The sequence below is a fragment of the Cololabis saira genome, chromosome 17 (assembly GCF_033807715.1).
Source record: "Cololabis saira isolate AMF1-May2022 chromosome 17, fColSai1.1, whole genome shotgun sequence".
Lineage (NCBI taxonomy): Eukaryota > Metazoa > Chordata > Actinopteri > Beloniformes > Belonidae > Cololabis > Cololabis saira.
The window spans coordinates 3211726-3225414 of record NC_084603.1 but is presented as its reverse complement, the minus strand read 5'-3'; the positions used below and the strand labels follow the sequence as shown (position 1 = coordinate 3225414).

Below are 13689 nucleotides of genomic sequence, written 5' to 3'. Positions count from 1 at the left end.
TAATGAACGACCAGATCCACCAGGAGCTCTGTCTCTTCATAGCTGCTCACGGCTCATCACCTGTATATTATGACATCAATAAATAAGAGCATAATATATGTCCGTACTGATTCAATATTCCCAAATCCTACCTGAAGGTGAAGCCCGAGTCCTCCCCGCTGTCTGGCCCACACACATACATATATATATATATATATATATATATATATATATATATATATATATATATATATATATATATATATATATATATATATATATATATATATATATATATATATATATATATATATATATATATATATATATATATATATATATATATATATATATATATATGTTTGCTTGCTTGCTTGCTTGCTTGCTTTCTTTCTTTCTTTCTTTCTTTCTTTCTTTCTTTCTTTCTTTCTTTCTTTCTTTCTTTCTTTCTTTCTTTCTTTCTTTCTTTCTTTCTTTCTTTCTTTTGAATATTATAATATTGTGATGAAGTCCTTTATTTTCTGCAATGCATTCTGGATTCATTACAAATCAACTGAAATATTGCAAGCCTTTTATTATTTTAATATTGCTGATCATGGCTTACAGTTTAAGAAAACTCAAATATCCTATCTCAAAAAATTTGAATATTCTGGGAATGTTAATCTGATTTGTAATGAATCCAGAATGTATGACATTTTTGTTTTTTTAATTGAATTACAGAAAATAAACAACTTTATCACAATATTCTAATTTTCTGAGACAGTCCTGTATATGCGGTCGTTCATATTTTGGGAGGTTCTTTCTTTCATTATTCCCTTCTGTGCTTGATGACACTTGATGACGCTCCAGCCCCGGTAATGTCACCGTTTGGCCACCAGGTGGAGCCAGATATCTGTAGTTGAATTAGTCACGTGGTACAGCAGCAGGACATTTAATCAACTCTTATCAGGTCGGTCTAAAGTTTAGACTTTAAAGAGTTTAGTTTAGACTCTAAACACCGTCAACTTTTACTGTAACATTGTTTTATTAAGATTCATATACGCTTTGGTTGGAATACTTAAGAGCAACATATAACCAGAGACTTACTGTGTTACAAAAGGAAGGTTTAAATCCTCTGAAAGTACGGTAATGCATTTGTTTGAATGAGCAATTTCTTATTTAGAGAATAAGAATCCAGGATTGGGGTGGGGGTTCAAAATAACAAATGCTAACTGGTTTATGTTCTATTTTCTTTGTTTTTACATTGATAGAAAGCCCTGTTTTATTAGTTTTTGTTACTGTTTGAAGTGAAAGAGGAACTGCTTATGAAAGTGACATGCATGAGATTCCACAGAGCTCCTCCTCTTTTAAATCTTAACTTTCCAGTTGCATAAAGTCCCTGCTGGACCCTGATCTGCTCAGACCCCCGGACACAAACATGGAGAACCAGGCCGGCACAGAAAACAAGAAGAAAGTAGTGGCCGTGGTAGGAGGGGGCTTGGTAAGAAAATCAAAACACACTGTAGATTCACTGGAAATGTTCATGACTCCAAATATGAGCTGCAAAAACTCAAAAGCTTACCAGGAATATTTGTCTTATTTCTAGTTAAAATGTCTCATTGTTAGTCAAAAAATCTCATTACACTTAAAAACAAGACTCATTACCAGAAAAATAACTTGTTATTTGACAATTTTCACCTGTTTCAAGTCAATTTTCACTTGAAATAAGTAAGTAATAAGTAGTAGAAAAATCTGCCAGTGGGACAAGATTTATCTTCTCATTACAAGTAAAAAAATCTTGTTCCACTGGCAGATTTTTCTACTTATTTTAAGTGAAAATTTACTTGAAACAGGTGAAAATTGTCAAATTGCAAGTTATTTTTCAGGTTATATATTTCTGTCAATTCTGTTATATTTTTATAACCAAATGCGTTGAAGCAGCTGCCATGCACTGCAAAAACTCAAAATCTTACCAGGAATATTTGTCTTATTTCTAGTTAAAATGTCTAATTTTTAGTCAAAAAATCTCATTACACTTAAAAAATGTCAAATTTTTTTGTCAAAAATCTCATTACACTTAAAACAAGAGTCATTACCAGAAATATAACTGACTTTTCAAGTCAATTTTCACGTGAAACAAGCAAAAAAACATAAGAAAAATATTCTTGTTAAGATTTTGAGTTTTTGCAGTGTGCTTTTTTCTGTGGCAACGCTCTTCTTGTTGAGGGATTACCTTTAGAAAACCATATTATTATTAAAGTAAAAAAATGGGTGTATGCATTTAAAAGTAAAGAATAGATATGACGCTGCAAGTTGAAGCAGATCAATATCGTGCAGCCACCAGTTACTAATGTACGACTATGTGGTTCCCTCAAAATGGGTTTGCGGTTGCTATTTTTGCTATTTGTTTTTATGATTTCTCATGCCTTTATAATATTTCAACTGTGCTTTTCATTCACTAGACATAACAAGTAGGACTTTTCTGTTTGGGCACTCAAACTGAATCATTTTACGCCTGAGTTTAGAGGAGAATAAGAAGAGCAGAAACACTGAGCCGGGGGGATTTGGATCCAGGAGTTGTTATTATTCACACTGCAAAAACTCAAAATCTTAACAAGAATATTTGTCTTATTTCTAGTTAAAATGTCTCATTTTAGTAAAAAAAACAACAATTTTCCCCTGTTTCAAGTAGATTTTCACTTGAAACAAGTAGAAAAATCTGCTTCAGATTTTGAGTTTTTGCAGCTGACATTTGGACCCTTAACAAATTATGAACGCAGCGATTTAAGTTAAGGTTTTTAATCCATATCTCTTAACTCCGTAGGTGGGAGCGCTGAACGCCTGCTTCTTCGCCAAACGAGGGTTTGAAGTGGAAGTCTTTGAAACTCGAGAAGGTAGAAGTCCAAACTTTAATTTTTTTTTAAAGCCTACACTCCACAAATAAAAGATTACGTCCACACACTGCAAAAACTGAAAATCTTACCAGGAATATTTGTCATATTTCTAGTTAAAATGTCTCATTTTTAGTTAAAAAAAATCTCATTACACTTAAAACAAGAGTCATTACCAGGAAAATAACAAAGTTTTCACTTGAAATAAGTAGAAATATCTGCCAGTGGGACAAGATTTATCTTCTCATTACAAGCAAAAAAATCTTGTCCCACTGGCAGATTTTTCTACTTATTTTAAGTGAAAATCTACTTGAAACAGGTGAAAATTGTTGTTTTTTTCAGTGATGAGTCTAGTTTTAAATGTAAAGAGATTTATTTGCCTAAAAATGAGAAATTTAACTAGAAATAAGACTAGATTTTGAGTTTTTGCAGTGCATCCCAGTGAAAAGCTCGTACACCTTTACACGTGTTTTTCACGGCTGCAGCCGGATCTGTGCGTGTGTTTTTCACGGCTGCAGCCGGATCTGTGCGTGTGTTTTTCACGGCTGTAGCCGGATCTGTGCGTGTGTTTTTTCTCAGACATCCGGACGGCCAGAACTGTGAAGGGCCGGAGCATCAACCTGGCGTTGTCCCACCGAGGTCGGCAGGCCCTGAAGAATGTTGGAATGGAGGAGAAGGTAATCTGACCCGTGTTCCCAAATCAGAGGAGCTTCGTGTCAGGGACCGGAGGTTCAGTGACCCGTCCCCGTTATCTGGTCCAAATAATGTCAACGGAGAGAAACTGAAAACCCACTGGTGTCGGTCGTCCATTAACAATCTGTTTATTAAGTTTTTACATAAGAAAACAGCTGTTCTGCAAACAATAGTCATAAACATAATTACTGAACACCCCCCCCCCCCATTGGCACCTAACCTCACATAATAGACATAAATACAGAAGTCCAACAACAAAGCACCGTTCGGGTTCAGATCGGGGAGGCCGTTCCTCCCAATCGCGCCTCTCCAGGTATCACTGTCATTGCCCACGTGTCACGGCTCAGACAGGACAGAGAACCCAAATGCACAACACCAGGCAGATCAGAGTCCAAGAGGCTTTAATCTTTGTCAAAAGGCAGGCAGGGGTCAAACTGGGTAGTCAGGCAGATCAGGCAAACGAATCCAGAGGGGCAGGCAAAAATCCAAAAACCGGAATCAGGCAAGGTCGCAGACAGACAGGCAGAAAACTGATCAGAATCAGTGGCTGGAAAGTGAGGCATCTACACTCGACAATCTGGCAAACTAGAAGGTGGAAATGGGCCGGTATATGAGGGGAACTGATGAGGGAAACCAGATGTGGAGCTGGGTGAGGAAGCACAGGTGAAGGGAATGAGTGGATTTCTGGCTAATGAGGGTGGCAGGATCTGGAACGACAGGAGAGTGAGTTATCAAGTAAAAAACATATCCAACTGAGAAACCATGACACCACGTGAGCGTTGAAGTCCCCCAGTAGAACAATGGAGTCCCCAGTTGGAGCACTATCCAGTACTCCTCCCAGGGACTCCAAGAAGGCCGGGTACTCCCCACTGATGTTCGGCCCGTAGGCACAAACAACAGTGAGAGACCTTTTCCCGACCCGAAGGCGCAGGGAAGCGACCCTCTCGTTCACCGGGGTGAACTCCAACACATGGCGGCTGAGCTGGGGGGCTATAACCAAGCCCACACCAGCCCGCCGCCTCTCACCCTGGGCAACTCCAGAGTAGTGGAGGGTCCAGCCCCTTTCAAGGAGCTGGGTTCCAGAGCCCAAGCTATGTGTGGAGGTGAGCCCGACTATCTCTAGCCGGTACCTCTCAACCTCACGCACAAGCTCCGGCTCCTTCCCCCCCAGCGAGGCCACGAGCAAAGACCCGGCCACCAGGCGCTCGCCAGCGAGCCCCAACCCCAGGCCTGGCTCCAGGGCGGGGCCCCGGTGACGCCGATCCGGGCGACGTAACGGCCCTTGGTCTCTTCCTCTTCAAGATGGGCTCTTAGTCTGGCCCGTCACCCAGGACCTGGTTGCCATGGGAGACCCTACCAGGGGCGTAACGCCCCCGACAACATAGCTCCTAGGATCACTCGGGCACACAAACCCCTCCACCACAGTAAGGTGGAGGTTCAAGGAGGGGTTATACATTATACATTGTCCCTTTTTTCCCTTTTGCTAACACACAAAACCTAATTAGGCCCTCACAAGGTAGCGCTTTTTGGCGTCTATCGTCGCCATGGTAATGCTTTTGACTGAGAAAAGTAATGCCCATCGTTGCATGATGGAGACGCACATTTTGATGTATAACACACCTGGGTGCACTTTACGGTTCGGCCGCATTAACGTCCGAAGGAATGGCATAAATTGCGCCAAAATTACACGATTAATTCAAAATGGCCGACTTCCTGTTGGGTTTCGGCCATGGCACCAAGAGACTTTTCTTTAAGGTGTGACATGATACAGGTGTGTAGCGATTTTCGTACATGTACGTCAAACCGTATTGTGGGGCTTGAGGCACAAAGTTTTCTAGGGGGCACTGTTGAGCCGTTAGGCCACGCCCATTAATGTAAACCTTTAAATATCACATTTATCACCAGGCCTGGCTTGGTGCAAAATTTGGTGACTTTTGGGACACGTTTAGGGGAAAAAAGGCCCTCATTTCGTCGGAAAAATAAAAATAAAGAAGAAAAATTCCTACAGATACAATAGGGCCTTCGCACTGTAAATGCTCGGGCCCTAAAAATAAATAAATGAAAAAAATTAAAAGAAATGAAGGTAAGGGGGGGATCAGTCTGTGGGTAGAGTCTTCAACGAGTTAAAATAATCTATGAAAGACAGCCATTTTTGAACAAATTTAGACGAGTTGGCTTTTACTGAATATCTCAACTCTTCCAATTTGAGAAAAAAACACAACATCACTAAAGCCAAAGAGCAATGGACGGAGAATTGGGGGATTTCCATGACAGTAGGATACGACGTCTTGCTAAGAGAGATGTGAAAGCTAACACTAATAGATATATATGAGGAGTCAACAGAGAGTCTGAATATCGCTATGAGACGGACCATAACAACATTCTTCAGCAGAACTTTAGACGTGATCACAGAACTGTCCCTCCCACCCTGGGATGTTGGTTCAGTCGTTCCAGTCGGCCCACATTTGCTGCAGAAAGCTGGTTAATCCCTCGGGCTCCACATCAGCCCCGTTTCTTCACACACTTGCAGGAATTTTCAGCATGACAGAATCCGGCCCGCTTTGTCGGGTTTTCAGGTTTCCTCAGTGCCAACCACCACACACTGAATGCTTGCACTCGTCTGTTTTAATGTCTGCAATAACTTGTGTATTTACTTTTTTTGCACAGATCGTCTCTAAGGGAATCCCGATGCACGCGAGGATGATCCACTCGCTGAGTGGGAAACAGTCCCCGATCCCCTACGGAAAGAAAGGCCAGGTAAACCGGAGGTCTGGGGGAACAAACAGAAGCAGAAAGAGCCAGGATCACACTGATCAATTATTTCTACAATCCAAATCACAGTTCATCAGTTTCAATTAGGGCTGTTCGATTTTGCCCAAAAATAAAATCTCGATTTTTTTCTCTCAAAATCCGATTTTCGATTACGATTATTTTGTGAATTGACAAAAGGCAAAGAAATTATTTCAAATATGCTGTTTTTTTATTGAACATTTGCCCCATTGGGCTTTAAGTGCAAACTTTGCTCTTATTAAACCAAAAATGAATGAATAAAGTGCAAAACTCTGTAAAATGAGTTGAAAAAAAGTTTTAAAAAATATAATAAAATATAAAGTTTTATCTCTGAAAAAAAAATCAGAAAATCAGCACTTGCAAACATACAGTAAGTTATATTTCCAAGTAAATAAAACAAGACATCTTCTAATTAAACTAAACTGGGTCTTTGCATGCTAAATAATAATGCAACCCATGAAGGAGGTAGAGGTGTGTAATGGGGCACTTGTCGCAGGTATTGAGAGGTATTTCCATCAATCATTAATATGTGTGAAGACAAGGTAAAAAAAATAAAAATAAATAAAAAAATAAAAAAAAAAGTGAAAAATCGATTTTACGATTTTCATGTTTTAACATCGTTCTAATTACATAATCGCGATTACGATTTAAAATCGATTAATCGAACAGCCCTAGTTTCAATACAGTAAAACTAATGTTCAAAGCAAAGAATAATTAATTTACGGGGACAAATACAGGGGATATTTTTTGAAAGAGAGGGAGGCTACAACTTCAGGGGTCAGTTTAATTCAACCTGATCTCACAAAAATCCGTGAAATGGCCACGACCTCTCACCACTATTTTCCGTGGCACCAACACGGAAATGGTATAATTCCGTGTGAGCACCACGGATATTGTACCATGCAAAGTCAATGGGCTCCGTTGTCGTGATATATACACGGATTATTACATTATTATTATGAATATATTATTCTTTATTATAGTGGCTAAGTTATGAGTTTTTGACGTGCAAGTTACTGTTTGTTACTGTCAGTTTGTAAAAGCATGTTTTTAACGCTGTTTTTACAGTGTTTTAATGGTGTTTTGATGATTTTTAACAGTATTTAACCGTGTTTTCTGGTATTTAACGTAAATTTGAGTATTTAACCATGTTGTTTGCTGTCGCCATGACGACGGAGCTGGCGTAAGTGATGTGAAATTATTATTTTTAACAAAAACCACAAGCGTTTCTTACTTCTAACCAATCATAAGTGATGCATTAACCTAACCAGACCTTAGCCAGAGCGTCGTCCAGCCACAAAATATTGTTTTTAATGGCTTTTGAACCAGGAAGTGGAGACAGGCGATATTTAAACTAATTGCTTTAACCATTCTCCCATTCCGTCAAACACAGGGACTGTACTTAATTTTTTTTACTTTTTTGTATTCTTTTTTTTAACATGCATGTTCGAAATAAAAATCTTCAAATCAAATAAACCTACAAATCTGACATGTTCATGGAAACTCCTGCAAGAAAACATCAACGCTGGAACTTGAGGCCTCGTCTTTATCGTGCCATTCGGTGCAGATTTATGAGAAGAATCTGTTTGGAAACGTGCTGTAAGAATTGCATCATGTATGTAAATGTAAATGTATGTAAATGCAGCAGCGCATGACGACTAATCGCAGCTCATCTAACCGGAGGTTTGAATTACATTATAAAAACGTGTCCCTGTTGTTTTTTGCATGTAGGATGAGTCTTGTCTGAAAATAGTTGCACGATTACCGAGCTGCTCTTAATCACATTAGGGGCCATTCACGGTAAAATGAAACAAAAATATTCAGAGACTTCCTGTTCCCATTTTTAAAACGGACGCACTTGTGATTCTGCTTGAGAAGTTTGAACATATTTGCACTTCATCTCTGATTGTTCTCCTTTCAGTTCATCCTGTCTGTGGACCGAGCCAACCTGAACAAAGAGCTTCTAACAGGTACGTTAATACTGGCTTTGTGTGATTTAAAGGGATTGTGACATGAAAAACATATTTTTCTTGATTGTTTGTGTTTTGTTGGGTGTCTTGACATCAATTACACCCAAAAAACAACAAACTTTTAACATTCAGTGTATTGTGTGCTTTCTGGGATTTTCCGCATAACTATGCAAAAACGGCTCACCTGGTTTGGTGGCGGATCGTTACGTAACGACCCGCTAAATCACCGCCCCGCTAAATCACCGCCCCCTCCACCCAGCTCCCTGCCTCCTCTCCTCTCCAGCGCACCATAAAGGCTGATTTATGGTTCCGCATTACACCGACGCAGAGCCTACGGCGTAGGGTTACGCGGCGACGCGCTCGGTACGCTGAACCCTACGGCGTAGGCTCTGCGTCGATTTAAAGCGGAACCATAAATCAGGCTTAACACGGAGCTGTTTAGAGCCTCTTTTGTTCTAATCACCGGAGGAAAACTGCTAAGAAGACCCGCGGCCACTGACTGGACTTAAGATAAGGAGAACTGCTGCTTGCATGCCTTTATTTTTATGATTGTTTGCTCTGGTTCTCCCTGCTGCTTTTCCGTGCATGCTTCGCCTGTCGCTCCCGGCTTAACTCTCCGACGCCGCTGTGAGCGTATGGCTGGAGGAGGAGGAGGTTTGGAGGAGGAGCGGCGCAATGATTGACAGGAAAGGGGGAAAAGGAAGCATTTTTCACGGGGCAAAAAAACACTGTAATAAAAAGCCAGGAATGGAGTACTAGAGTGAAGTTTTTCTTGTTACACTCTTTTAGACACATTTGAGGGATGTTGGCCAAGACTTTTAATAGTGTTAAAAGCATGTTAAAAATGATGTCACAATACCTTTAACATAAAAGACGAGCTGCACCAGGTTACAGCCCAGTGGACTAACTTTCTTTCAGGGATCCAGCTGTGTCTTTACAGATGTGCAGCTCTTCTAGTAAACCGCTTTCACGTCTGAGGTGAACTGAGGTTCCTGAAAAACAGACAACAAATGTCGAGATTAATGTTGAAATACAAGAATACATTTCAAAAATAAAGTCAAAATTTCGCCTTTTTTCTCGACATTTCAACTTTATTCACAACATTTCGACTTTTTTCTCGAAATTGTACTTCAACATTAATCTCAACATTTTTACTTTTTTCTCGACATTCCGACTTTTTTCTCGAAGTGCGTAATAAAAAAAAAAATCTTCCTCCTCTAAAATATTATTTCTATTTTTCTCCTGCCTGGCCCTGATACTCTTCCGTAGGACATCATGACTTGTTAAACTCTCTTAAATGTTGGGACTAAACGAGGCTGAAATGATTTTTCAGAGAATTGAGGAGGAATAATCTGATTAGAGCTGATGAGGAAGAGGAGGATGGAGAGATGAGGAAGTCGTGGATCAGGAGCAATGTTTAGGGATTTAAACACATGTAGAAAGCCAGAGTTTGTCCATTGAAATGAGAGCAGGTTTAGTTCACAGTGTTGCTCACAAACCTGCTCAAAGTCACAGACACGATCAGACAAAACCTTCATCCGGCAAACTGCTTTCCAGTTCATTACCGCCTTTAATGATCCATCTGCTAAAAGTGCATAAAACTTCTCCTTTCTTTACAACTGTACTTGCCACCCTGTCATCTACGATCCGTGCCAGTTTTTAACAAAATATGGGGCTCTCTATTTGCCAAAGATGCTAGAGGCAGCGAAGGCGAAGCCTGCAGAAAAGAGAAAAGAGAAAAGAGGGCTGCAAAAGCAAAACATTTGCTAAATGCATCAAGTGTAATATGTTTCTGGGGGTTTTCAAGAGCCGAAAACTGTTAACTGATGTAACACTTCATGATTTGAGTTGACTTTTTGGATTTACTGTAAGTTCTTTAAGTAAAAACTACAAAAAGAATAAAGATGTTATTTCGAGCGGAGCATTTAAACAGGCAACGATGGTGTCAAACATTTTTGAAAAAGCTCCAGTTTAAAAAAAAAATAAGTCGAAAAATCTGCCAGTGGAACAAGATTTTTTTGCTTGTAATGAGAAGATAAATCTTGTCCCACTGGCAGATTTTTCGACTTATTTCAAGTGAAAATTTACTTGAAACAGGTGAAAATTGTCAAATACTAAGTTCTTTTTCTGGCAATGACTCCTGTTTTAAGTGTAATGAGATTTTTTAACTAAAAATGAGACATTTTAACTAGAAATAAGACAAATATTCCTGGTAAGATTTTGAGTTTTTGCAGTGAAAAGGTGTAAAAGCAAAACATTTGCTAAATGCATTAAGTGTTATATGTTTCTGGGGTTTTCAAGAGCCAGAAACTTCACGATTTCAGTTGACTTTTTTACATTTACTGTAAGTTCTGTAAGTACAGGAAGTAAAAACTACAAAAAGAATAAAGATGTTATTTCGAGCGGAGCATTTAAACAGGCAACGATGGTGTGACTCAAAAATGAGTTTTCAGGAGCAAATACGGGAAGAAGATCACTACTTTATCGGCAAATATATTAGATAAGGAAGGGATTGGCATGTTTCTTCCTCTACAGCACATGGTGTCATTAAATTATCAGCAACTCAAGGGTATACACTGTAAAAACTCAAAATCTTACCAGGAACATTTGTCTTATTTCTAGTTAAAATGTCTTGCCAGTGCCAGTTTTTAACAAAATATGAGGCTCTCCATTTGCCAACGATGCTAGAAGCAGCGAAGGCTTCGCAGTGCAGAAAAGAGAAAAGAGCAACACTGAAAAAACTCAAAATCTTAAGAATATTTGTCTTATTTCTAGTTAAAATGTCTTATTTTTATTCAAAAGAAATCTCATTACACTTAAAACAAGACCCATCACAGGAAAAATCAACAATTTTCACCTGTTTCAAGTAGATTTTCACTTGAAATAAGTAGAAAAATCTGCCAGTGGAACAAGATTTTTTTGCTTGTAATGAGAAGATAAATCTTGAAAAAAGTCAAAATGTCGAGAAAAAAGTTGAAATGTCGAGATTAAAAAGGAAAGGAAAAAAGAAAAAAGGGAAAAAAAGATTTTAAAAAAGGAAAAAAAAGGTCAAACATTTTTGAAAAAGCTCCAGTTTAAAAAAAAATAAGTAGAAAAATCTGCCAGTGGAACAAGATTTTTTTGCTTGTAATGAGAAGATAAATCTTGTCCCACTGGCAGATTTTTCGACTTATTTCAAGTGAAAATTTACTTGAAATAGGTGAAAATTGTCAAATACTAAGTTATTTTTCTGGCAATGACTCTTGTTTTAATTGTAATGAGATTTTTTAACTAAAAATTAGACATTTTAACTAGAAATAAGACAAATATTCCTGGTAAGATTTTGAGTTTTTGCAGTGAAAAGGTGCAAAAGCAAAACATTTGCTAAATGCATTAAGTGTTCTATGTTTCTGGGGTTTTCAAGAGCCAGAAACTTCACGATTTAAGTTGACTTTTTTACATTTACTGTAAGTTCTGTAAGTACAGGAAGTAAAAACTACAAAAAGAATAAAGATGTTATTTCGAGCGGAGCATTTAAACGAGCAACGATGGTGTGACTCAAAACCAAAATGAGTTTTCAGGAGCAAATACGGGAAGAAGATCACTACTTTATCGACAAATATATTAGATAAGGAAGGGATTGGCATGTTTCTTCCTCTACAGCACATGGTGTCATTAAATTATCAGCAACTCAAGGGTATACACTGTAAAAACTCAAAATCTTACCAGGAATATTTGTCTTATTTCTATTTCTATGTCTTATTTTTAGTCAAAAAATCTCATTACACTTAAAACAAGAGTCATCACCAGAAAAATAACTTATTTGACAATTTTCACCCGTTTCAAGTAAATTTTCACTTGAAATAAGTAGAAAAATCAGCGTGTTTTATAAAAGGCCTGGTCCACAAAGCTTTTACCACCTTGTAATGTTGGTTTTCACTTTGGGGTTAATGTTGGTCAGACGACGTGTGGAGAGAATCAGTTGTTCCCGTTTTTGCAGCGTCCTGTTGAAAGATGCATGGACGTCCCGGGGAAAGATGCCGCCTTGAGGGAAAACATATGTTGATGTAAAACTTTAACGTGCTCGTCTGCATTAATGGAGCTATCACTGAAGTGTAAATGAGCCGAGGGCGCTGACCTGATGCCGTCACGCCGCCAGGCCTTGGCACTTATAACAGATAACAGATTGGTTGGTGTTTGTCCTTCGGTGCCGATTCCACCGCCCACATTTCCACCATAAAAGACCTGGAATACGGATCCATGTGACCACAGTAGGGTTGCCACCCGTCCCGTAAAATACGGAATTGTCCTTTATTTGAGAAAAAAATGTTGCCTCCCGTATTGAACTAATACGGGACGCTATTTGTACCGTATTTTCCTTAACTTTTACATCATATTCTAGTTGAATTATTGAAATAAATTAACTTTTACACCATATTCTAGTTGAATTATTGAAATAAATTAACTTTTACACCATATTCTAGTTGAATTATTGAAATAAATTAACTTTTACACCATATTCTAGTTGAATTATTGAAATAAATTAACTTTTACACCATATTCTAGTTGAATTATTGAAATAAATTAACTTTTACACCATATTCTAGTTGAATTATTGAAATAAATTAACTTTTACACCATATTCTAGTTGAATTATTGAAATAAATTAACTTTTACACCATATTCTAGTTGGATTATTGAAATAAATTAACTTTTACACCATATTCTAGTTGAATTATTGAAATAAATTAACGTTTACACCATATTCTAGTTGGATTATTGAAATAAATTAACTTTTACACCATATTCTAGTTGAATTATTGAAATAAATTAACTTTTACACCATATTCTAGTTGAATTATTGAAATAAATTAACTTTTACACCATATTCTAGTTGAATTATTGAAATAAATTAACTTTTACACCATATTCTAGTTGAATTATTGAAATAAATTAACTTTTACACCATATTCTAGTTGAATTATTGAAATAAATTAACTTTTACACCATATTCTAGTTGGATTATTGAAATAAATTAACGTTTACACCATATTCTAGTTGGATTATTGAAATAAATTAACCTTTACACCATATTCTTCACCTGTAGGCTATATTATACATTTGGGCTGATGTGGACATACGTAGCATAGGAGGCTATTTCAGTAGTATGGTTGTCTGTCTGTACAGTCATGCAAGTTCAATGCTATTAAAGCACTTTAAACTTGAAATCAAAGCATTTTGTTTTTTTATATAAAATAAACACATTTTTATTCAGTTTAGAAGTTTGGGGGCTTTTTTCTTTTGGCTTGTGCGCTGCTGAAATCAGGGTGTCCCTTATTTCTATTTCTGAAAGGTGGCAGCCCTAGACCACAGTGACATTACAGTGAAAGTTATTAGTTTCATTTGTT

General features: G+C 37.8%; 1 protein-coding gene across 2 annotated transcripts in view; it reads left to right on the top strand.

Annotated features, from left to right (window-relative positions):
* The first annotated feature begins 911 nt into the window (after positions 1–911).
* Positions 912–13689, top strand: part of LOC133464036 (kynurenine 3-monooxygenase-like) — a 58438-nt gene continuing 45660 nt past the window's right edge. The window contains exons 1-6 of one of the 2 annotated variants that reach the window (XM_061745974.1): positions 912–928; positions 1345–1459; positions 2783–2852; positions 3429–3526; positions 6210–6299; positions 8254–8302. In XM_061745974.1, coding sequence (XP_061601958.1) covers positions 1397–1459; positions 2783–2852; positions 3429–3526; positions 6210–6299; positions 8254–8302 — 370 coding nt within the window. In that variant the 5' untranslated portion in view covers positions 912–928; positions 1345–1396. Of the gene's footprint in view, positions 929–1219; positions 1460–2782; positions 2853–3428; positions 3527–6209; positions 6300–8253; positions 8303–13689 lie in introns of those variants that run through there. The other variant, XM_061745973.1, reaches the window with a different exon arrangement.